The 23669-nt window shown below is 39.0% G+C and overlaps 5 protein-coding genes across 5 annotated transcripts; 3 read left to right on the plus strand and 2 right to left on the minus strand.

Moving 5' to 3' along the window:
- Window positions 1-447: 447 nt before the first annotated feature.
- Window positions 448-1928, minus strand: LOC149096390 (melanocyte-stimulating hormone receptor-like). The gene has a single exon (XM_089281407.1). The coding sequence runs from the start codon at window positions 1745-1747 to the stop codon at window positions 881-883; it is 867 nt and encodes a 288-aa protein (XP_089137533.1). The 5' UTR covers window positions 1748-1928; the 3' UTR covers window positions 448-880.
- A 3673-nt stretch (window positions 1929-5601) lies between these two features.
- Window positions 5602-7639, minus strand: LOC149096391 (uncharacterized). The gene is made up of 2 exons (XM_089281336.1): window positions 7580-7639; window positions 5602-7396 (listed from the first exon to the last, which is right to left on the minus strand). Exon 2 carries the CDS (start codon window positions 7000-7002, stop codon window positions 5638-5640), a length of 1365 nt encoding a protein of 454 aa, XP_089137462.1. The 5' UTR covers window positions 7003-7396; window positions 7580-7639; the 3' UTR covers window positions 5602-5637.
- A 78-nt stretch (window positions 7640-7717) lies between these two features.
- Window positions 7718-9000, plus strand: LOC149096392 (uncharacterized). The gene has a single exon (XM_089280896.1). It carries the CDS (start codon window positions 7763-7765, stop codon window positions 8993-8995), a length of 1233 nt encoding a protein of 410 aa, XP_089137022.1. The 5' UTR covers window positions 7718-7762; the 3' UTR covers window positions 8996-9000.
- Window positions 9001-10772: 1772 nt separating this feature from the next.
- On the plus strand, window positions 10773-12208 carry LOC149096393 (melanocyte-stimulating hormone receptor-like). The gene has a single exon (XM_089281337.1). The coding sequence runs from the start codon at window positions 11304-11306 to the stop codon at window positions 12174-12176; it is 873 nt and encodes a 290-aa protein (XP_089137463.1). The 5' UTR covers window positions 10773-11303; the 3' UTR covers window positions 12177-12208.
- A 7069-nt stretch (window positions 12209-19277) lies between these two features.
- LOC149096394 (uncharacterized) lies at window positions 19278-21117 on the plus strand. Its single transcript, XM_089281282.1, has one exon. The coding sequence runs from the start codon at window positions 19546-19548 to the stop codon at window positions 20068-20070; it is 525 nt and encodes a 174-aa protein (XP_089137408.1). The 5' UTR covers window positions 19278-19545; the 3' UTR covers window positions 20071-21117.
- Window positions 21118-23669: the final 2552 nt, after the last annotated feature.

Here is a 23669-nt window from a genome sequence, read left to right on the forward strand (position 1 = left end):
TATAATGTTTACACAGGTTGTCGCCTGCACTTCACTGGTTTAAATCGAAGAAGAAGTTGATCATTCTTATCTTCCCCATATTAAACGATCGTCCTTACAATTTTTACAAATTTACAATTCCAATTAAAGAACTACATGTGAAATAGTTTCAAGGTATATCTATTTTCATTTGTGTTCTTTTTGTTTTGTTTATAAAAAACTAATTAATTCATTTCACGTCATAGGACGTGGGTACCGACAAAAATGGTATCATCTTCTAGAGCAAGCTCAGGGCCCTCTAACTGATGTAAATTTATACCGCTTTGCCTTAAAAGAACAAAAAACCAAGAGGAGGGAGGAATTCCATCCTCCCTTTGTACCCCGGTGGGGGGGGGGGGGGGGGGGGGGCAGGGGGCGGAGGGGATGAGTTACCTTGTATGTCCGTATTTCATCATAACGTACTATAACTGAAGCGCTGAGTTGAAGTTTACTTTAGTCCTTGCATAGCAACACGATGTTTTAGTGATTGGAACAGGGTGTAATATAAACGGCAATTTAGTATAACAGAGAGCAGTTACTGTGCGTTGAGTAATCGTGAATAATCCCCTGTTACTACAATTAATTTTAAGAGTGAAATTAATCTCCACTTTTTTTTTCTTTCGAATGACGAAGAGCAACATTTCTTAAGGAAGATTATAATTTACATCCCCTTTGAATTACCAGGTAAATTTAAAAAATAAAAATATAAAATTTGCCACTTTTCGATAAGTACTGAATTACTTCTGGACGACGGCTTTAAGCGTTTTTCGTACTTTTTCAGAAACTATCGCTCTCCTGTTCTCTTCACAGATGAAGCTGGCCGCCGCTCTTGACTGAATGTATTCCGTGTTCACCACAAGATCTAGACTGATTTCCAGCGGGTAAACTTCTTGATCGTGTCCCTGGCTGCTTGTCGCACAGCTCTGATCCTCCAACAGTAAAAAATCGGGTTCAGAGACGATTTTAAGTAAGTAAGAGTTGCTGTAACGTCGAAAATTATTTCAAATTTCTTTCCAGGCATTCGACCATATGTCATCAGCATAACCACAACGATAAACGGGATATAGCAGATAACTAATGCCAACTGCAACCATAATACGCTGGAAACTGACTTCCTGTAACGTGCTATATTTAGAGGCACTCGTCTTTCGTTAGATTGTCCTTGTAAGACTGTGTGCGCCTGAAGTTGATGTTGCTGAAGCTTGCGATAAATCTTTGTGTAGGAAAAGACAGAGGTTGATACAGAAATTATTATAAGAACGAAGGCTACAGTAAATGCAATTTTGCTTTTCCAAAAGAACATCGATCCACATGATAAACCAATTAACCAAGAGCAAATAACAACTGTACGAACTCGTGGCAATGTTACAACATGTCTGTATCTCAGTCCAGACAACAGGGCTTGAAGTCTGTCCATGCTTATGGCGCTGGATGTGAAGACCGCTACGGCACATAAAGTAAAACTTAAAGCTCGATGCAGTCGGTGTAAGTTGGAAGTGTTTTTCCAGTATGTTCCGGTAGTAAACAAACGGAGAACGGCCCCAAGTGGTTGAATAATAACTCCAACGCAAAGATCAGTTACTGCCAAACATCGAAACAGAAGTTTTGTCGGTGGATGAAGAGAAGTATCTTTATGAAGAGACACAAGGATCAGAGCATTACCCAATGATGCAACGATGGACAGGAATATGTTCAAGGCTGAAAGAAATTTAAATACACTCATTAGCATGTTTCCGTGTTTGGTTTATGTCCCTTGTAAGGTTAGCGTCTGTTGTAACGTTCGTAGGGTCTCGTACGTCGAAACCAACTTTTTGTTCAGCCGGGAGAGGATGTTTTGCATGGCGGAGGGAGTCCGATAGAAGAATTTAATGTGGGATGGAGGCTAGCAGCTGGTATTTGCAGAAATATAAACTGACACTGATATACAGCTTTGTATTTTTACATTTAGGTAAGATAAGGTAAATAAATAAGACACCTAATGTTAAGACTGCCCTTAGGGACAATAACAAGACACCGAAATTTGGGTGTCTTATTTATACAATACTGACATTTACCTGCCAAAATTATCAAAACATCGCCTGAATAGCAATGAAAAGTCGATGTGATTACTTATTCCCATCACGTCGTAAACTTCCATATCATTTAAAGTTTTTTTTAGTGCGATAAGCGGCCGTAGATGGAGTCTTTACGGTCCTCTACGGGACGGGGTGTTGTGAGCCATTAACAGAGTCATAAAAAAAAAAAAAAAAACAAGTAATAATAATAATATACAACTCTTAAGGTTCTGTAAGGCATGTTTCAGAGCTTTATTTACATAAAATTCGAAAACAACCATACGTTTTCAGCGTTTTAATTAAATACTCTCATACCTGGCAGTATGAAAGATAATAGTGAAGGAATAGAAAATGGAGAGCTTGTATGCTCTGGTTAGTTGGATTTGTATGATTCCAGATCTGCAACCATATCTTTGGTGTTATTTTAGTTACAGGAGGGTCCTCATGAGGTGGTGGTTTTTTACGCCTGTTGAATAATACCTAGGCATTTTACGGCTGATGGTTAATTTATTTTCCCTAGGGTAAACAGCAATGTTAGAAATTAATTACCATTTTTGTAAAAGTTAAACAGTGCCTTTTTTGTTTAAAAAATAATAAAAAAATGTATATTTTTTATTACTGTAAAACATATTTGAGTTCAATTAGGATCATTCTGTAACTTATAAGAATTGTAGACTATTATAGTCCCAATTTTTGATGACTATTTCTTTAGTTAAAGAGTTAAAGTCAATTGTCACGAGCAAATGAATATCGGAAAAACGAAAAAAAAAAAAAAGAAAAGATCATTAACAATTCCATGAAACACCTGCCTTTGGGCTTCAAAAATATTTGCTTTCCAACATTTTAGTCCGTAAGATATGTTATTGAATTTAGTTTCAAAAATTAGTGGCCTTTTTCTCCTTTTTCTAAGTCTGAGACCGATGGGAATACACGCCACAGTAAATTGAACCAACTTAGCTTGTTACAGTTCATAACCTAATATCAATCTTTTCAGGTGGGTGTCCTTCATTTAAACTCCAAATGATAAAAACTGATTCCAATACCCAGAAAAGCACTTTACCAAGATCAACCTATAAAAAAATATAGACATTTTTGTCTCCAAGGGTAATCTTATATGGACAATACGACAAAAGATACAATCTACAACGGTAAAGAATCGGGTTTAGGGAAGAATTTAGGTGCTGATAAGAGTAACGTGACGTAGAAAGCTATATTACATGCGCCTTCAAATATGTAGTCACGGAGAGTTACGAGAATCCGCAAAACGATAAAAGCGATATAGCTGGTAACTGATACTCACTACACCCACAATACGCTAAAATAGTTACTTCTTGAATCATGCTATATTCAGAGGCACTTTTCTTCCGTTAAGTTGCCCTTGTGGGACAGCGAGCACTTGAAGTTGATGTCGAAGCTTCCGATAAATCTTTGCAAAGGGTAAGACAGAAGTTTTTAGAGAAAATATTATGAGGGGAAAGGCTACAGTTAAGGCCAAAGCGATACTTTAAAGGTATATCGATACACATGATATACCAATCAACCAAAAACAAACGAAAACTGCAAGGACTCGGGGTAATGTTACAACATGTCTGTATCTCATTTCAGATAAGAGGGCTTGAAGTAAGGGTTAGGGTTAGATGTGATGTGATGTGAAGATCGATACTTGAGACAAAACAAAGCTTGAAGCGCTGCCCATTATAGTTATGTAGTAAATAACTTTCCAACTCATTTCAGTTGTTACAGAAGATAAAAGGAAAACGGCGTAGAGTGGTTGTGTAATAACTCCAACACAAAGGTCAGTGATCCTTCTTCTTTATCTTCGACTGTGATGAATACAAACAGAGAGTTCTGTCTTTCAGTTTCTTCTTCAGGAGAACGTATCAACATCGTCGATTATTTAGCGCTTGCAAAATACGAGAAAAGAAGTAGATTGTATCTTTTGTTGCATTTCCCTTGTAAGTAAAATAGTGACTAGATTGCCTCTAGGGACTAAACAGTCAATATTTTGTTTATAAGATCCACCAGGAAAAGTGCATTTCTGGGTGTTAGAATTGATCTGTATTGCAAGCTAAGTGGAAACACTCGCCTTCAGTTGAATTTCTCACATCTTTTCTCGTTCAACCAAACCTACCCTCGATACAAATAAGTTAAATGCTCCTTTCTCTGACTTAGATTATCTCAAAACCATGTGATAATTACTAGTCTATCAACTTTATTGGTCACAAAATTACAATATAATTAAAAGAAGAAAAGGACCAATAGGAATTCCGCGAACGGGAAAATAAAGTTACCCATGCGAGGCGCAACCCTAAAAGCTAGTAAGAATGGTGATAGAAAATCTTAAATTTGATAAAAATTACAATAAAATCTAATAATTACTTATAGTTAAAAATTATAGTTAAATCAATTAATACAATAGTCAAAAACAAGATGCGGATAATATTAGTCACAGAAAATTAAGAGCGGTGGCAAGGGCAGTTACGGAAGAGGAACCAGGAGCAGGGCATGTCAATATCATAGGTAGTGTCCAGTAAAGTAAAATAAGTGGCGCGCAAAAAATATTTGAATAAACTTAGGCTAGAAAATTTGTCTTGAGGGGCGAGATTACAGATAGTGTTCCAGGGTGTTACAATTCTGTTGAAAAAAGAAGCTTGAAAAGTTGCGGTTTTACAGTAAGCAGGTTTTAGTACGAGGGTGGGGTTCTTAGAGCGGGACCGGCCATGTGTAGTAAAAGTAACATATCGTTCAATTTTTAGGTCAGTATATCCAGAAATACAGTTGTAGAGAAATAAAAGATCTCTCAGTTCCCTGTCATATGTTAGTGGCAACAAGCGAAGAGTCAGCAATCGTTGTTTATAGGACATCTCGCCGATTCTAGTTCTTAGTATCCAGCGACTGGCGCGCCTCTGGACTCTTTCTATGGTTGTTCTCAAATTGACACTAGCAGGAGACCAAACTTCCGTAGCATAAGTAAGCTGTGACTTCACGAGAGATAGATAAAGTGTCCGCCTTACTTTGATGTCGGTCATAAGTGGGCAAGTTCTCTTTAAGAGTTCCTGCATTCTATTAGCCTTGAGTACAATACACATTAGATGCGAGTCCCACGTTAGATTTTTAGTAATAGTTACACCGAGGTCTTTTTCTTCCTGAACGCGTTGTATGTTTACCTCGCCAAGGTGATATTCATGATTTACAGATGTTTTCTTTCGCGTAATTGTTAGCACTTTGCATTTGGAGGCGTTGAACTTCATATTTGATTCGTGGCTCCAGGTGTTTAAACTTGTCAGATCCTGCTGGAGAAGAGCACAGTCCTTCATTGACAAAATGGTACGGTGCAGCTTGGTATCATCAGCATACAGAGCGGTGCTGGTTTGCTCATGGATGACATCAGGGAGGTCATTGATAAATATCACAAAGAGGAGTGGGCCGACAAGACTACCCTGGGGTACACCGGAAGTGACCGGTAGACGCTCAGAGGCGGTGCCGTCAATCACAACTCTCTGCGATCTGTCCTTTTGGTAGTCAGAAAACCAATCTATTAGTTGACCTGTGACACCGTACCATTTCAGCTTTCAATAAGAATGATGTGATCAACTGTGTCGAAGGCCTTGGCAAAATCAAGGTACAAAATATCCGTCTGTTTATTTTTGTCGAGTGCCTCCCCAATTGAATGGAGTACGGATAAAAGTTGCGAAGAGCATGAACGGGAACGCATGAATCCGTGTTGTAAGGATGTAATTGATTGCAAGACATGGGAATAAAGTCTATTACAAACGCAGCGTTCCATAACTTTACTCACAATTGGTAAAAGTGAGATTGGTCTATAATTTTCAGCTGGCTCCAAAAGATCTTTTTTATGAACCGGAGTAACATCAGCTGACTTCCATTCTGATGGGAACCGCCCAGTACGCAGAGAATGGTTGAATAGGGAACAAAGACTTGGCGCGATCTGCTCACTGCACTCTTTAAGAATACGCGCAGGAATTCCATCGGGGCCAGTGGCTTTTGACGGATCCAAGATAAACAAGCAATCTCTCACCTCGTTGAAAGATAGTGTGATCTCAGAAAGTTCCGTATTTCTTCTCATGGGATACAGTTGCAAACTGCGTGCTTTGTCCTGCTTGGATGATGTAAACACAGAGCAGAAATAAGCATTAAAAAGCTCAGCCTTTTCGGCTGCAGTTTTTGCTGATTTCCCGTCCAAGGTGATCTCAGTATTCGAGCCCGGTCGATGATGTAGGATAGCTTTGTGATAGTTCCAGAATAGTTTAGGGTTTTCCTTTAAAGAGCCTTCAATTTTAAGGAGATAGTCGCGATGTTTTTGTCGAACAAGTCTCTTGATTTCATTGCTTAAAGATCTAAGCTTTAGCTTCCGTTCCACGGTTTTGTTTTCACGATATTTCCTCAGGGCACGGTACTTTCTGCGTAATGCAGACTTAACTTCCCTGTCTATCGAAGGAGGAGAGTTGGTGTCTCTAATGGTCTTCATTGGGACACATTCAGCAACTGCTGCTAGAAATAAATCTTTCCACCGAGACCAATAGATGTCAACATCGTCGAAGTGCGACATGTCAGAAGGTAGCAGCTGTAGGCGACTTCGCAGATCGTCAAAATCTGCCCTTTTGTACTCGTACGTTTTACGGCGCACACGCTTTGATCGCTTGAATTTCAGTCGGATAAAAAAGTCCACCAAATAATGGTCAGAGGGAAATTCATTTTGCAAAGGAGAAGTTGTAGAAACATGGTCAATGACTTCGGAGAAGTTACATAGAAGCAGATCAAGTTTGTTTCCAGCAATATGCGTTGGACCTTTGACAAACTGACGAAGAAAATTATCCTCCATAAGGTCAGAAAAAGCTTCCTCTTCCGCCGTTCCGCCTAAGCTAGTTGAGGTAGACTCTGTAAACTGTAAACAGAGAGCACGTCTCATATCTTTCTTAGGTGTTTGCTATAGTACTAATAGTCTTTTTGTAATAATCTAGATATTTTGTTGATAACGTAACAATCAATGACCTTAGTCATAGTGTCAGAAGGTATGAGTGTGTGCAATAGTGAAATATGTCTGTAAATAGTGTCAATTAATAAAAAATCTGAAATCTGAAATCTGAAATCTTAGTTCGGTGGGAACAGCGTGTAGTTTTTAACCGTCATTTTCCTTCCGCATGTGATTGACTGAATTATCCTATTACATTGCGACCTTATAAAAGGGTCCTATTGGGATTAACCGTTGGCCGTAAAAATGGGACAGAAAAAAAAAAAAAAAATGAGCTGTTAGGAGTAAATAGTAATATATTTTTTTTCCCGTCCCGGAATGGTCCTAAGACCTTTTAAATTCTCATTTTCATTTTCCCTCCGCACGTGATTGACTGAATTATCCTATTACATTGCGACCTTATAAAAGGGTCCTATTGGGATTAACCGTTGGCCGTAAAAATGGGACAAAAAAAAAATGACCTGCTAGGAGTAAATAGTAATATTTTTTTCCCGTCCCGGAATGGTCCTCAGACCTTTTAAAATGTTTAATTTAGAGTAAAGTTATTAATTTCTAAGATTGCTGTTAACCAACCGTAACGAAAAAAAATAAAATAAAATAAAATAAAAACTAAATAATAATAATAATAATAAGAAGAAGAAAGCGCAAAGCGGGATACACATATGCCAACAAGACAAAGGTCAATCACCTTCTCTTTATGGATGATCTAAAGCTTTACGCCAGAAGTGAGTGCCAACTGGACTCACTGATACAATCAGTGAGAATATTCAGCAATGACATCGGTATGAAATTTGGCATTGAGAAGTGTGCTGTCTTGGTCATAAAACGTGGCAAACTGGCACAGACAGAAGGCATAACACTACCAGATGACACTACAATAAGAGCAATGGAAGAAAGCGAAGGGTACAAGTATCTAGGAGTGCTTGAGGCCAGCGACATGCTTCATGACCAAATGAAGGACAAAATCAGGAAAGAATACTTACGACGCGTTAAAAAAGTTGCCCGCTCGAAGTTGAACGGTGGAAACTTGATACAAGCCATAAACACCTGGGCAGTGTCACTCGTTAGATATGCAGGAGGAATACTTGAATGGAGGAAACAAGAACTTCGGGACCTAGATCGCAGAACAAGAAAATTGCTAACCATGAATGGAGGGTTCCATCCACGGGACTGCGTGGCACGACTTTATGTGCCGAGGAAGGACGGAGGGAGAGGTTTGATATCCGTAGAGGATTGTGTCAATCAAGCAAAGGTATCGCTAGAATGTTATGTCCAAACAAGCGAGGAAGAACTGTTAAAAGCCGTCAGGAGGGATGAGGATGAGAATAGAGAAACAGCTGCCAACTTTAAAGCGAGAAGAACTGAAAATATTCAAGATTGGAAAGAAAAGCCGTTATATGGACAGTTTGCAAGACAGGGTGAAGAACAAAGAAGTGAGGAAACATGGACCTGGTTAAAAGAAGGAAAGCTCAAGAGAGAAACAGAAGGTCTTATCATTGCTGCACAAGATCAAGCAATACGAACAAATTATATTAAAACGGTGGTTGACAAGTCACAGAATGACCCGAAATGTAGGATCTGTAAGCAGGGTAACGAGACCATTAGCCATATTGTAAGTTCGTGCTCGAAACTGGCACAAAAAGAATACAAAAGGAGACACGATAACGTGGCTAGAGCAATCCATTGGGACCTGTCAGGAAAATGCGGGTTTGAACGAAAGGAGAGATGGTATGACCATGTTCCAGACAGTGTGCTTGAAAATGAGGATTACAAACTTCTATGGGACTTCAGTGAGCGAACAGACCATGAAATAGGGGCTAGGAGACCGGATTTGGTGATCATTGACAAGGGAGACAAGAGCTGTCAGATTATAGATGTGGCAATTCCAGAGGATAATGGGGTGAGAGAGAAGAAAGATGAAAAAGTTTAAAAGTATCAAGATCTAGCAAGAGAAGTTCGAAAAATGTGGGGTTTGAGGACAAAGGTTATTCCAGTGGTAGTGGGAGCATTGGGATCAATACCACTGAGATTGAAGGACAATCTGAGAGCCATTGAAGTGGGCATTCCTGTTGGACTGATCCAGAGATGTGCATTGTTGGGGTCGGCAAGAATTCTTAGAAAGGTGCTGGAGATGTAGAAAGAAGAGAAAAAGCAAACAAGGGGTGTTTCTTGGCCTCCCTAGGCAACTTGTTGTTGCCCGGAGCCAATGACGAAACCAGCTTCAATATCATCAATAGCTGTGCGAATCTTTAATAATAACCATTAACCGTATAATGCCGATATATTACCATTTAGACTGAAAAGCTATAACCTGTTATCAGACATGAAGTAACATCAAAGTTATGGGTACAGATTCAGAATTAATCACAAAAATCCGACTCACTGCAAAATGCAAGCACTCCATTTCCCTTTCCCACCTAGTTATCTAGCACTTATATCTTTCATATTGCTGTCAAGTCTGACGGCATTGAAAGTAAAAAGTTGAAAAGTTATGGTTGTTTTTAGATTTTATGCAAATTGGGTGCTGGTCGCACTTGGGAAAAGTTTTTATCTTTGCCGGCTAAAAAACCACAAAAATTTGAAACCGCAACCGGAAAGGAAAACTTTTAGACAGAAACGGAGGGTCGCACTAGCGGGAGATAATTGTCAGTACCAGATTTCAAATTTATTTGCTTGGCAATGTCATATCCCAAGCTTTGCGGGCTTGACTGCTTCTGATGCGATCGAAATTCTCGGCCCACAGGTTGATAGCATTTTTTCTTCGTCATCTGACCATCTTTCATAAGATCATTTTCCAGTATCTGCGGGTTCAGGATCAGGAGACGATTAGGAAGATGAAGACGACGACACTTGTGAAGCGCTTGCTTGCATGGACCTGGCCGGTAGAGTGTTTTCCTGCGCAATGCTCGCATGTGAAATGCTCGGTTGCGTTCCCCTTCCAGTCATATCATGGTAGACGGGAGCATACTGCGGATATTCCATGCTATAGCCGTAAAAACCTTGAAAACCTTGAAATTGTGTGGGATTATAATAATAGCCACGTCCGCTCGTGATGATAGACCGCGAACTAGAACTGAACTTCCCGCGCATATCGTTTTTCATGTTACGTTGACAAGTGTTGACAATTACCGCTGTGATTCCCATTGTTTGGCCCGACTTTTCGAAAATCTGCCTGCCCCACACAAACAATACGGCGTCTTTGATGTTTTGCCGATTCGCAAAGTTTTTGCCAAAGCAGAAAACCAGCGGTCGCACTAGGCAAAGGCCGGCGATGACAGATTTCCACCGCAAAGTAAACAGATTCTGGCAAAGATTTCCCAAGTGCGACCCATACCTTAGGCCCGGAGCCATGTCTTAACACAAGTTTGAGAGTTGGTTAGTTTTTGATGACTCAGTTTATGGTCTATGATATCCCATTACATAGGTAATCAGCAAGAATCGATGAACGCCCGCTAATCGCACGGAAAAACTTTAAAAAGTTAAATAATATGAAAGGTTAGGACGTGATGTGAATAAGTAATCATGTCGACGTCCGATTGGTATACAGGTGAAGTTTTGGTAATTATGCCAGGTGAATGTCAGTATTGTTTAAATTAGACAGAACTGTGAAAAATACATACATCTTATTAGATGTTTTGGTGTGTAGTGTGGCTACATATTTTTACGAGTTGCGCCGGATTTTGACGAGCCCGTGGGGTGAGTCAAAATACAAACAACGAGAAAAAATATAAAGCGATACTACACACCAAAATATCTAATAAGAGATTTATTACTTAACTGCTGATTAAAATCATGGTATGAGTAACACAAACGTCAATAAATTTAACATAACATAAAGTCAATAAACATAAAGTAAGGTGACATAAAGTCGATAAATTTATCAATGAAAGAGGGAGAGTGTGACAGTTTTGCGTGGGCGCGCCAACCTGTACGGCAAACAGGTTTCTGCTGTACAAATAACTGTACAACATCGCTGTATATCTGTACTGTCATTTGGACGGTATTCGCTGCAGTTGGATAATAGAACACCGTAGATGTGTGTCAGTTTGTATTTCTGCAGAAACAAGCTGTCAGCTTACATCTCATATTCCCTTCACTGTGCAAAACACTCGGTCTCAAAATTGAACCAAAAAAAAAAAAAAAGAAAGAAAGAAAGATAGTTTCGACGTACGAGCCACGGCGAACTTGGCTGTAGACGGAAATATCAAAAGGGACCTGAACCAAACAAGCATACTAACATGCTAATGAGCGTATCTGAATTTCTTGCAGCCTTGAATATTTTTCTGTCTATCACTGCATCACTGGGTAATGCTCTGATTCTTGTTGCTCTTCATAAAGAGACTTCTCTTCATCCACCGACAAAGCTTTTGTTTCGATGTCTGGCAATCACCGATCTCTGTGTTGGAGTTATTTCGCAACCATTTTTCACCGTTTCGTTTTTCTCTTATGCTGCAACTGGGATGAGCAGTGAAGCTTTGCTTTATATAAATAAAATAAATATTACTTCAAGTCTTCTTTTATGTGGCGTATCAGTCTTGACATCCACCGCAATAAGCGTGGATAGACTTAAAGCTCTGTTTTCCGGACTCAGATACAGACACGTTGTAACATTACCACGAGTTCGTGCAGCTATCACTTGCTTTTGGATCATTGGTATAACATATGCATCGATATACCTTTGGAAAATTGAAATTGCCTTTACCGTATTCTTTGCCCTTATAATACTTTCCCTTACAACCTCCGTCTTCTCCTATGTAAAGATTTATATCAAGCTTCGACAACGTCAGCTTCGAGTACACGCAGTACCCCCTGGACAACCTAACGGAAGGCAAGTGCTTCTGAATATAGCACGATACAAGAGGACAGTTTCTAGCGCAGTATGGGTGCAGCTGACTTTAGCTATCTGCTACATTCCGTTTCTCGTAATGTTTATTCTCACAACTTATGCCCGAATATCTAGAGGCAAGTTTCAAGTCGCTGTCAATATTCCTTCAACTCTTACCTACCTTAATTCGTCTCTAAACCCGATTCTTTACTGCTGGAGGATCAGAAGTGTACGACAAGCAGCCAAGGACACGATCAAACAACTGAATTTTTGTAAATCAGCCTAGAACTTGGGGTACAGTAAATCGTACTCGGTGAAGAGCGTCTTCTTCAAATTTGACTCAAGTACCGGGCAGAGCCCTCCGTTCTGTTTCTATTTTTAAGCTCATTGAAACACAGGCAACGTTAGCTTTTGTTTAAAATGAAATAATTTGAAGCATTCGTTCATTCAGTGTGTCGTTTTAAATGTTCGGTAAAATAATAAATCGCATGCATCTTTTCTAGATTCTCCGTATAGGTCAAATTTGATAAAATGGCCGTTGGGGCCGGGGTGACCCATGCAGTAAGTTTATCAAAGGGGACAGGATATCAGTTAAGATTCACAAGCCAAACATACCATTAAGGCCTGTTGTATCTTGTGTTAACAACTTCGCTTACGAGTTGTCAGCTCACGTAGCTGATATCCTGTCCCCTTTGACAGGCAAATCAGAATACACAGCTAGTTTTACCTGTTTTGTAAAAAAAATTGAAGAACGTTTAATGGAAAATTAGATGTACCTGTTCAAGGTAAGTTATTGTTTGTTTTAAAATCGCTCTGTCTTGCTGTTAATCCAAAATTAGCTACCCTGCCCTACCTTTTTTGCTCTTTGTTATTTCATTCACGTGTTGCTGAGTGCGTTTCCTTGGCATTACGGGAGTTGCTTGCCGGGTGTCTCGACCTCAGACCTTGAAAAACTCAGACCGTCGGGTGTCTCGATAACTCAGAATCTTGACAGGAGCACTTTGCCAAATATTTCTCTTCAGTGGCTAATGACATTGGTGACACTCGCTTATTAGGTATGTCTGACGACCAACTGTATCATCATGAGAGTGTGCATACGATAAACCAAAGCTGCAGTTGTCGACCTGCCGGCGACTCCTCACAATTTAAATTCCAAGCCCTTAAGCCGAAGGAGATTGCGGTTGCGTTGTCTAACTTGGATTCTACCAAAGAGCACAGGTCACGACTTAATACCACCTAAGATCTCAAAGATAGCGAGCAGGAAGCTTTCTCATCCCCTGGCTGACTTATACAACTGCTGCATTGAATCTTGCGATTGGCCACTGCAATGGAAGAAAGGTGATTGGGTACCAGTGTTTAAGAAAGACAATAAACAAGACATCAAGAACTATAGACTTGTTACAGTACTAACAGTGATAGGAAAGGTCTTTGAGCAGTTACTGAGGAAACTGCTCACATCATTTATTGACCCTATGTTAAGGAACAACTTGACCGCATATCGAAAGAATCAGAGCTGTGAAACCTCCCTACTCATCAACAAACTGAGAGCATACGGTTTCTCTAACAACTCAATAGCCATGGTGCGATAATATTTCACAAATAGGAAAAAAAGGGTTAGGATCAGTCAAGAAACAACAAGGGATTGGTACGCTACCACGAGAGGATGTCCCCAGGAATCTATACCTCTCCACTGATGAAAACTATGTAAGCGGATGACCACCAGCTGTTTTCAGTGACAAAGACAACAAACGAAGCGGAAAGAAATTTTAACTGAGGAAGGAAAAAACATCTCTGAGCTCAGCTCAGCTTAGCTTAGCATAGCATAGCTTAGTTTAGCTTAGCTTAGCTTAACATAGCTTAGCTTAGCTCATCTCAGCTTAGCTTAGCTTAGCTTAGCTTAGCTTAGCTTAGCTTAGCTTAGCTTATCTCGCAGCTTATCTTGAAAAACTCAGACCGTTGATTATATCGAAAACTCAGACCCCATAATTTTTAAAACGTACGTTGTAAAGACACACGTCCAGACTTGTCTGTCCGGCAGGCAGACAATCACTTCCATTAATTGAAAATTAACAGGCTAAGCGAGCCAGTACACTCTACGGTAACACGTGGGAAGGAAGGGGAAGCCTGTTAAATCGAAGACGCGTTTAGATCGAGTTCTCGCAGCATTCTAACAGTTCTACATCGCAGACTCGGAAATACTTCCCTTACGCTTCCCTCCTCCTCAGAATTAAACGCCAGTTAAAGGTTCATTATTATTACTATTATTACTATTATTATTATTATTATTATTATTATTATTATTATTATATTTATTGTTATTATTATTATTATTATTATTACGAGAAACCGACATTATAAAAAATGAAGATAGCTATGCATGATGATTAGTTCGCACATAAGTCGAAATGAGAATGTTAAAATATTAACTTTATTAGAAGCTGCTGAAAGGAAGTCGAGACGAAATTAGCGTCGTCCAAGTTGGATGCGCTGTCTGTCAAATAATCAATACAATGACAAGATGGTTAAAAAGTGGTGAAGTGACTATCAATATGAGCGGGGTTTTGGAGGGAAAAACGTCAGGAAGCAGCAAATATTAGGCAAGAAATGCGTGTTGACTAGTTAACTCCTGAAGTGATTATTGCAGTATTTTGCTGAATTATCAAGCCGAGGAATTTGCCAATCAGTTGCAAAAGGCCCTCTCTCTGCAGCGTGACCAAAAACAATTGTTTTGTGAATGTTCTAGCCTGCGTAGCAAGCGTTTCTGTGGGGTTTGGGAGCAAAGAATTACAGCGCAAAAAATGGAGCGAGTAAAAGAAGGGGGAGGGGAAGGAAGGAAGGAAGGAAACGCTTGCAGACAAACCCCTGAATTTTGAAAACCGCCCACGAACACACTGAGATGTCTTGCTGCGATCGGCTGTCATAAATTTACCAATAAAATCTTCGGCCTTCCGTAGCGGAAGTGAACTTTGAACCACAATAACTTGTCAAAATACTGCCTGAAACAACGAGCGCACGGTGGGAACGGAGAAATCTCGATGAATTAAATTTAGTAATTTATAATCAAGCTATATTTCTACTCAATCCGTCTAAAAGGAAGGACTGCAAGGGTGAAGTTTTAGCACAAATCTGCCAGAAAGTTAAAATGTCAGAACTGTTCAAGTCGTGTCTGTAATCCTTGTGCTCGCAAGATTCGAAATCTTGGATTACTGCATTCATTCGTCCAGGAATCGATACAAGGTAAAATTAGCAAGTCAACTCCCACAAAGGCAACTCCAATAAAGAAGCGTTTGCTGGAAACGCCAGATCCGCAAATCGGTTCGAATGTTATCGTCTGTAGCAAAAACAAACAACGGAAAGTCTTCTCGGCAAACTTTCCAATTTGGGCAGGAGAGGCTTCAAACATCTAAGATGAAAAAAAGAAACTATAATCTTGACCAGTATCTGAATAAAGATAATCTTCCCCTAGGCGGCCTCCAATTCAAAGTTGTTCATAAAATGTCCTCGTAAGAATTGTCCGCGACTAAATTTTTGGTAAGGCAAATATGCGACAAAAACTGGCATGCCGCATCTAACACTATAACAAATCATTCAGAATTGTACCCAGAGGTTCTAAATGCTGTCAATAAAAAGGCTTCTGATGAAATATCAGAGTACCTACGACAACATGCTGCTATGTAACAAGCCAGACGAAATCACTAGGTTTTCCCACTCAGTAGTGCGAATTTTCTGTCCCGTGGTTTATTATCTTGTCCTTGGCGCATGTGGCATTCAAGAAAGTAATGTCAACATTAAAGGAACAGCCGCAAATTGTGTCGCGCTTGCTTCTGCAATAATGTGCGGGCTTCGAAAAACCAAAGCATCGGCATTGCACTACACGATTTCTACCGTACTGTCGAAGGTGATGACTAAATCTTCGTTTAGCGAGAAAAGTCAAAGACGGTTTTGTAAATAAGCTTCGAACGCGTCTTCTCCTTTTGTCTGGCACTCAAAGGTATTAAAATACCTTAGATCGACACATGTCAATAATATTGGACTAGCCCAGCCAATCACGAGCCCCGTTCGCTGGCGAACGGAGGTTTTCAAAATCCAGGGGTTTGTCTGCAAGCGTTTCCTTCCTTCCCCTCCCCCGCCCCCTTCTTTCTTTCTTTCTTTCTTTCTTTCTTTCTTTATTTTCTTTTCTTTTCTTTTTTTTTTTTTTTTTGGCTCTCGCTCCATTTTCCGCGCAGTCAAGACACCGAAAATCCCATTCCTCGGTCTTTCTTTGCTTCCAAACCCCACGGAAACGCTTGCTACGCAGGTTATGAATGTTCTTGCAGTGACTTTGAAGCAAATTCAAGTATTAATACAAACCAAGAACACTTTTACCCTTAATTTATTATAATATTATCCTTGAAATGATGGCCTTTATTAATACACGGTAAATCTTTAAAGCATGGAGTTCTTTGGTCGTGTATAAAATAGAAAAGAAAACAAAAGAAATCGAGAAGACAAATTCACCTGGACTATAGAGAGAATTTGGGCAGGCGTCATTCATACTAGTACTGGGAAAGGCATTGCCTTTTTTTCCTTTAATGGGGAAATTGAAAAGAGGACTGAGAGTAAAACAACTGGTGCAGAAAAACGGCACAAAAAAGAAAAAAAAAAAAAAAAGATGTAGTCCAGAATAGTTCTTTTTCTTTTGTAAATACCTTTTTCGTGGTCTTCTGAGTGTTTGTTTTGTTTACTTTTTTGACACGACCACATCAGCGTTGCTGTCGTATTGTTATCGTGTAAAAACAAAAGGATTGCTTTATCTTACCTTAGCCCACATTTAGAGTCTGTTTACAACAATGCCCAGTTGGTGTATTAGTTCAAGAATTATCTCACTAAGGTACCGATGTCATATAAGTGATTATTGAAGTTAAGGCCGCGGACATCATGATAAAACGTTTACCTCGTCTTGCAAGTCAAGATGGCTATACGTAAGCCATGTTGTCTGTGTGACGAAGAAGAAATAGAGTAAGTTCTTCGAGCATAAAAAAAGACGCCGAGGCGGTGAGCTCCATGTTTGTTAACCCTTAGCACTGAAACTTATTTGGCGTGACATGTGACTTTCTTTCGCTAATGAACATTTGTTTTTTGAAATAATTGTAGCCTTTCTTATCGATTTTAACTTTTAACTGCAATGTTGTTTTTTCATTCAATTTTGAGGACTTCGAAGAACATATTTTGGCACGTGGTTTAAATCCTTCCAGTTTCATCGTCATGGTTTTAATAATCTAGGAGTTAGAGTAGGATGGCCTCAAAACCCCCCATCCCCCTCTCCCAACGGTCTTAGAAGATCAAAAGAGGCCTGATTCCAATATGACTAAATTAATTATTTTCCCTGATATCACTGAGAACATTATTTCATTGGGATTGGCTGATATCCTTAACTTTGAATTTGCCACGCAGCTACCATTCAATAACAGGCGCGTTCGTGATTTTCTTGGTCATATAATAAAGAAGTAATCGGAAGTTTGAACAATCAAAGGTAATCTACTTGTGACGTGTGAAAGCTCTTTAAAATTGTACTCGCCTAAAAGCTTGTGCGCCCTAGTTCCAGGAGGCCCTAATTGATAACAAATAAACGAAATGGGGGTAATTGAAATTATTAGTCCTCTTATTTGTTTTGCGAATATGGATTTTAAAAGTGGTGGGCGACAACATGTTGGCTTAAGATGTCAGAGACTCCAACTTTGCAAGTGCACTAATAGATTCTAAGCCGCAATGGCAGTACATAGCTAGTTTCAATTTAAAAATGATCTTTTTTTTTGGTTCTTAGAATACCAAACGACTTCCTCATTTATTTATTTATATTATAATGCACCGCGAGATTCCATTTCTGTATCCTTTGCTAAAATCACATGGGATCGGATAATGGAACGCTTAATTCTACGCCATGGAGATTTGAAGCTGGAGAAGGAATGGGTGTTCTTAAACCTTTAAAGTTTCCTATTGCAAAGTCGAAATGGTTTACATCGTAATCAATTAATTCTGTCATTCAAAACAACGCCAAAGACTGAAGCAAAACAATCATTAAAGCGCTTAAGTAACGGTGCCATGGTGGGGATGATTATCTCGTTAAAAGGAATCGTTTGTCGGTTGTCTTTTCAGGAGACCACGAAATGCACTTAAATTCATTGACAAACATTTGTCTCGAAGTTAATTGCGCTCGTCTTACTTGTAAAAGATGAGTAAACTTAAGCTGCTTTATGATTTCACATACGAATGTGCTTTGACAGCATCGCTCCACGAATACATCTCTAAACCTAAATGGCAAGTAGTTCTTCTGGACAATTTGTTTTTACATATTCCTTTTGAATTGATGTTGATCACCTAATTTTTTTTTCGCTCTTGTTCACTTACCTTTTGGGGTGGTTAACTACTCCATTATTTGATTCTCCATTTTCTTTCTTTTTCTTTGCAGATGTTCAGCGTAGTTCTTACAATATTGTCCATGATAGCAATTTCCAAAGCTGAAGAGTTGGGCGTTTTCTTTCAAATCGAAGAAAAGTCGTTACTCTTAAGTGAAGATGTCATTTGGAATGGTGAGGTCAATTCATTGTTGTCCTGTTCTCACATGTGCGCGAGACAGGCCCTTTGTAAAAGTGCAAGTTATATCACAGAAGGAGGAACGTGTTCGCTCCACAGGGAAACAAAAAAGATGTTTCCAGACAGGTTTTTGCAACGACAAGGGTCTTTCTACGTCGAAAAGGCTTGTCATTTGTCATGTGCATGTACAAGGACAGCTTAACCTACTTCCTTCTCCCCTCTCGCAAGGTTTTTTGCTAGGACTGCAAAAAAGGAGCTATTTTGAATGATAAAACTTTCTATACAGGATCATTTATAATTCCCAAAAACTTTGAAACAAAAGTTTCTTCTCTTCACTTGTTTCTACTGCTTTTAAACAGGTAAGTTCAAAGCCTAAATTTTCGTGTGCTCAATTCGAAAAAAAAAAAATGGTAATTTTCTTGCAGTAAGTTTTATTTATTTAGAAAAATAGCTTTTCTAATCGATTTTGACAGTTTTTGAGCCCTTTTGGGAGGGTTTTAGCGTTTTGTAAAGTTAAGAAAAACAAGAACGCAAAAATAGCGTGGGGAAGTTTCAGGGTTAGGCTTTATTTATAAGTAGAGTTTCTTCATTGATTAATTAACATTTCGTTTCAATTCTTTTTCAGGTTATCCCAGCGGAAACTCCTATATCACAAGGTAAACAAAGTGCATTTTCTACATAAAGAAAGTTCTCCTTGAATTTTTTTTTCCTTGTCCAGGTATCACTGTGTAGTTTGGACTCACATAACGAGCGTACGTCGCTCGAACATTTTTGTTTCTTTGTTTTGTTTGTTTGTTTGTTTGTTTGTTTGTTTTTTCTTTGTTTTCTTTGTTTTTGTTTTGTTTTGTTAGGTTTTGTTTTTTTTTTTCCAATCATTTTTGTTTGCTTTGTTTTTTTCAATCATATCTTAGTAACCTGAGAAAATAACATATGTCAATCCATCCTGGATAGGTAAAAACCAGCCGGCAGCCGTTCCCTCATGCCAGACTCTACTAAGTCAATCTCCTCCTCCATCGTCGGGGGTTTATTGGATTAATCCAAGCAGTGATTCTCGAGACAACGCATTCAAGGCTTACTGCGATATGGAGACTGACGGAGGAGGCTGGACTCTAGTGTGGAGTTATACTTTCACAAATTACAATCACTTTAAAGATAAGTCAAACGCAATCACACCAAGACCAAATTGGCCAGTAAAACCTGAAGTGGACGTGCCAATCTCTGCAACTCCTCCATTGAACGAAACAGACTACAACGCCATAAACTTCTCGCTGTGGAAACAACTTGGCAGAGAGGTCCTCATCAAGAGCAACATAAACAACTGGCTGAAGTGCGGTCCAGGAACCGGAAGTTTGGTGTACTTTAAGAGCGGAAGCGTGAACTGTCAAATTGTTAAACAGGTTACTGATACGTGCAAGTATAGGCCCGCCCCTTCCATCTTTGGTACAAGTCGCTTTGGACCCTGTTTTAATACGGAAGAGTCACTATACTATTATTATGACGGTTACACAGGGAATAACTGGCCTGTACATGATCCTTGTGGAAGAAACCAGGGAAACCATGTGAAAAACGTTGTCAATCCACACGGGAACATTTTTATTCGAAACTGATCCTAACAGCGATCATGGCACAAACCACTCACAAACTACCTTCTAGAAAGAAAGTCACTTGCAATCCACACGGGTGGCAACTCAACGTTATGAAGATTTTTAATCGTTAATATCTGAGATAAAAGAAATAGATAGTAAACCTAAAATCTGTGGTAGAAATAATGACAAGATTGGCCAAAGACTCATACTTTGTGAGAACAATAGATCGCTTGAACCGTTTTTTTTAACTCTCTATCATCAGAAAAGTTTCTTATGCTACATAATGGGTTTAAATCTCGCAAAACGTCTTTCCAGTTTTTTTTTTTTTTTTTTTTTCTTTTTCCAAACTATGTTGAAGTAGTAATTGAAGTAGCCAGTTTATAATGGTCTCGCTCAGGCTTTGAAGAGCAGAAGTGTATATACACTTTACTTGGACACCTATTATAGAATATGAATAATTTTGGGTCAGGCAAAAAAGCTGTGCCAGCAATAAAGCAATTGATTGTCCGATTACAGTTTTTAATCGGAGCAATGTGAGTTATGCCATCTAGGAACTACAAGTTTGGTTGATTGGCAGCATAGGAGTATCAGCTGCCAGATCCTTAAATCTGAGATCACTGAAACTTGAGGTGCGATGTCGACGGCACTCTCCAGGTTCACGTTCTTCCAAGAAAGGATTGATAGCGCTTATTACTATTTTAAAGGTTTCGCAGATAACCAATGCCCTGGTGCATGATCCTTGCGGAAACACCCAAGGACGTCAGGCAAACAATTTGACTAGGCTTTTATTTAAATGTGTGCATTCTACTGTAGTCCAATAAGGACTATTGAAAGACTTTCTGCAGTTGAGAAGTTAAAGGTTCAAGAGCGGAACAAAGCACAAAAAGTATTGCTCCTATGAAATATATAATGGGGAGAATACCTAATTAGTTTTGAAAATAGAGACGTGCACGAGAATCGCGGGAAAAGTATATACTTTCAACTAGTACAAGAACAAGATCTAATTTCATTCACAATTGTGGTAGGCCTAATTGGATATCCCTGGAAGAATAAAGTTTGCAAAGAATATCACCGACCAAGGTTATTATTCGTTTAAGTGACTTTTAATAACTGTTTGAATAATTTTTGGTGGTATCTTCCTCACCAGGATGTTTTGGAAGAATAAAAAAGCTTCAGTATGGTTGTTTTAGGTTGGCGATTGTTTGGGTAAGAAGACGAAATTATTTCAACGTCATAACGACGTCATGTTCCCAAAGGTTTTTTAATATGCGATATAGAATCTAAGTTTCATCACCATTGCTTGAACATTCTTTACGCTTAGATATGGAGGAACAATCCTCCTCCCCTGCCCCCTCCCCGCGCCGTTCATAAGGAAGCCTGGTCTGAATTTCTAGATCTTTAAACAAACCGCCGTAAGGTGGCGAAACGACCAAGGTAGAAGTGAAGTTGCCACAGGCAGCCAAATGACTAGTCTATTATTTGCTCAAGATATTTCCGAACAAAATGGTTCTCTAAATAAACGTGAAGGAATGTATTACTCTAGTTAAACTCAGAGAACCCAATTAAAGAAAATGAGAAGAATTTACAGGTGCTGCTTAAATTAAAGTTTTAAAAGTGTTTCCCATATGTGCATGGGCTTATATTTTTAAAGCATATAATGCTTAGCTCACTATTTCTTTCTGGACTGCCGCTAACAATATGACTTACGAAACAGGCTCCACACTAATATATAATCGCAACTCTCAAAATGCCTACACACCATCATCATCTCTTGTGGAGCTTTATTTATTGTTCCTTTTCAAAAATTGCTAGGAGAAGGCAAATAACTCCTAATTTTCTGGACTAGAACCCGTCGTAAAATCATTTCCAGACTGAATTGTCCGTTAAGTATTTCCAGGCTGTATGTAAACGGAATCAATATATTAATGGTAATTCAGCTTAATTTAGTTTTATAATAAAATGGTGAAGGAAAGCATCCTGAGGTTCTGCTTATATATTTGGATATTCCGGACGAGCTATGGCTTTTAAAAATAATTCTTAAATTATTCCATAAAAAAAGGGAAAAAGTCAATTCACTGTAATATATATTTTACGGACAAATCAACGAGGTTGTAAAGGTGACATTTTGAATTCCAAAGGCGGGTGTTTCATGGAATCTTTAAACGATACTTGTGAGTTCTTCCAACCTTTATTTGCTCTTGATTATTAATTTACTGTTGCATGATCACTCTAAAAGCGCTGATTAAAGATATTAGCACAAGGAATGTCTAAATTACTCTGTCATACATGTAAAACGCGCCCATTGAGAGCTTTTCCGCGACACAGCACGCTTATAAGCAGAAGAGTCTGTAAACAAGAATGGCGAACTTTACTGTGAACAAAACATTCAGGACAATCAAGCTGAACGAAACAAGCTATTACTGGTTACCGACAGACATGGCCACATTTCTTTCGGCCTCGAAACTTTTTTCCCTCCATCACTGCATCACTTAGCAATGCTCTGATCCTAGTTTGTTGCTCTCCATAAAGAGACTTGTCTTCATCCTCCAACAAAACTTTTTTTGCGCTGTCTGGCGATCGCTGATCTTTGTGTCGGAGTTATTACACAACCACTCTACACCATTTTCCTTTCATCTTCTGTAACAACTGAAATGAGTTGAAAAGTAATTTACTACATAACTACAATAGGCAGCCCTTCAAGCTTTGTTTTGTGTCAAGTATCGATCTTCACATCACATCACATCTAACCTCATTCCTAACCTCAAGCCCTCTTATCTGGACTGAGATACAGACATGTTGTAACATTACCCCGAGTTCTTGCAGGTTTCATTTGCTTTTGGTTGATTGGCATATCATGTGTATCGATATACCGGCCTTTAAAGTATCGCTCTGGACTTAGCTGTAGCCTTTGCCCTCATAATGATTTTCTCTAAAAACTTCTGTCTTACCCTTTGCAAAGATTTATCGGAAGCTTCGACAACAACTTCAAGTGCCCTCTGTCCCACAAGGACAACTTAACGGAGGAGAAGTGCCTCTGAATATAGAATGATTCAAAGAGTAGCTTTTTTTAACGTATTGTGGGCACAGTGAGCATCAGTTACCAGCTATATCGCGTTTATCGTTTTGTGGCTTCTCGTAACTCTCCGTGACCACATATCTGAAAGCGCATGCAATATAGCTTTCTACGTCACGTTAACTCTTATCTACCTAAATTCTTCCCTAAACCCGACTATTTACCGTTGTAGATTGTATCTTTTGTCGTATTGTCCATATAAGATTGCCCTTAGGGACAAAACAGTCTGTATTTTTTAATAGGTTGATCTTGGTAAAGTGCTTTCTGGGTATTGAAATCGGTTTTCACCATTTGGAGTTTAAATTAAGGACACCCACCTGAAAAGATTGATATTAGGTTATGACCTGTAGCACAAGCTAAGTTGGTTCAATTTACTGTGGCGTGTTTTCCCTTTAGTCCCAGACTTAGAAAAAGAAAAAAAAGAGAACACTGCTTTTTGAAACTAAATTCAATAACATATCATACGGACTAAAAGGTTGGAAAGCAAATATTTTGAAGCCCAAAGGCAGGTCTTTCATGGAATTGTTAATGATCTTTTTTTTCCCGT

The sequence above is a fragment of the Orbicella faveolata genome, unplaced genomic scaffold (genome assembly GCF_042242905.1).
Source record: "Orbicella faveolata isolate gen_17 unplaced genomic scaffold, um_ofav_v1 contig_48, whole genome shotgun sequence".
Classification (NCBI taxonomy): Eukaryota; Metazoa; Cnidaria; class Anthozoa; order Scleractinia; family Merulinidae; genus Orbicella; species Orbicella faveolata.

Excerpts from the sequence above, each read along its gene's own strand:
- LOC149096393 (XM_089281337.1), top strand. The coding sequence starts at position 11,304 with ATGCTAATGAGCGTATCTGAATTTCTTGCAGCCTTGAATATTTTTCTG.
- LOC149096394 (XM_089281282.1), top strand. The coding sequence starts at position 19,546 with ATGGAGACTGACGGAGGAGGCTGGACTCTAGTGTGGAGTTATACTTTC.
- LOC149096392 (XM_089280896.1), top strand. The coding sequence starts at position 7,763 with ATGGATGATCTAAAGCTTTACGCCAGAAGTGAGTGCCAACTGGACTCA.
- LOC149096391 (XM_089281336.1), bottom strand. The coding sequence starts at position 7,002 with ATGAGACGTGCTCTCTGTTTACAGTTTACAGAGTCTACCTCAACTAGC.
- LOC149096390 (XM_089281407.1), bottom strand. The coding sequence starts at position 1,747 with ATGCTAATGAGTGTATTTAAATTTCTTTCAGCCTTGAACATATTCCTG.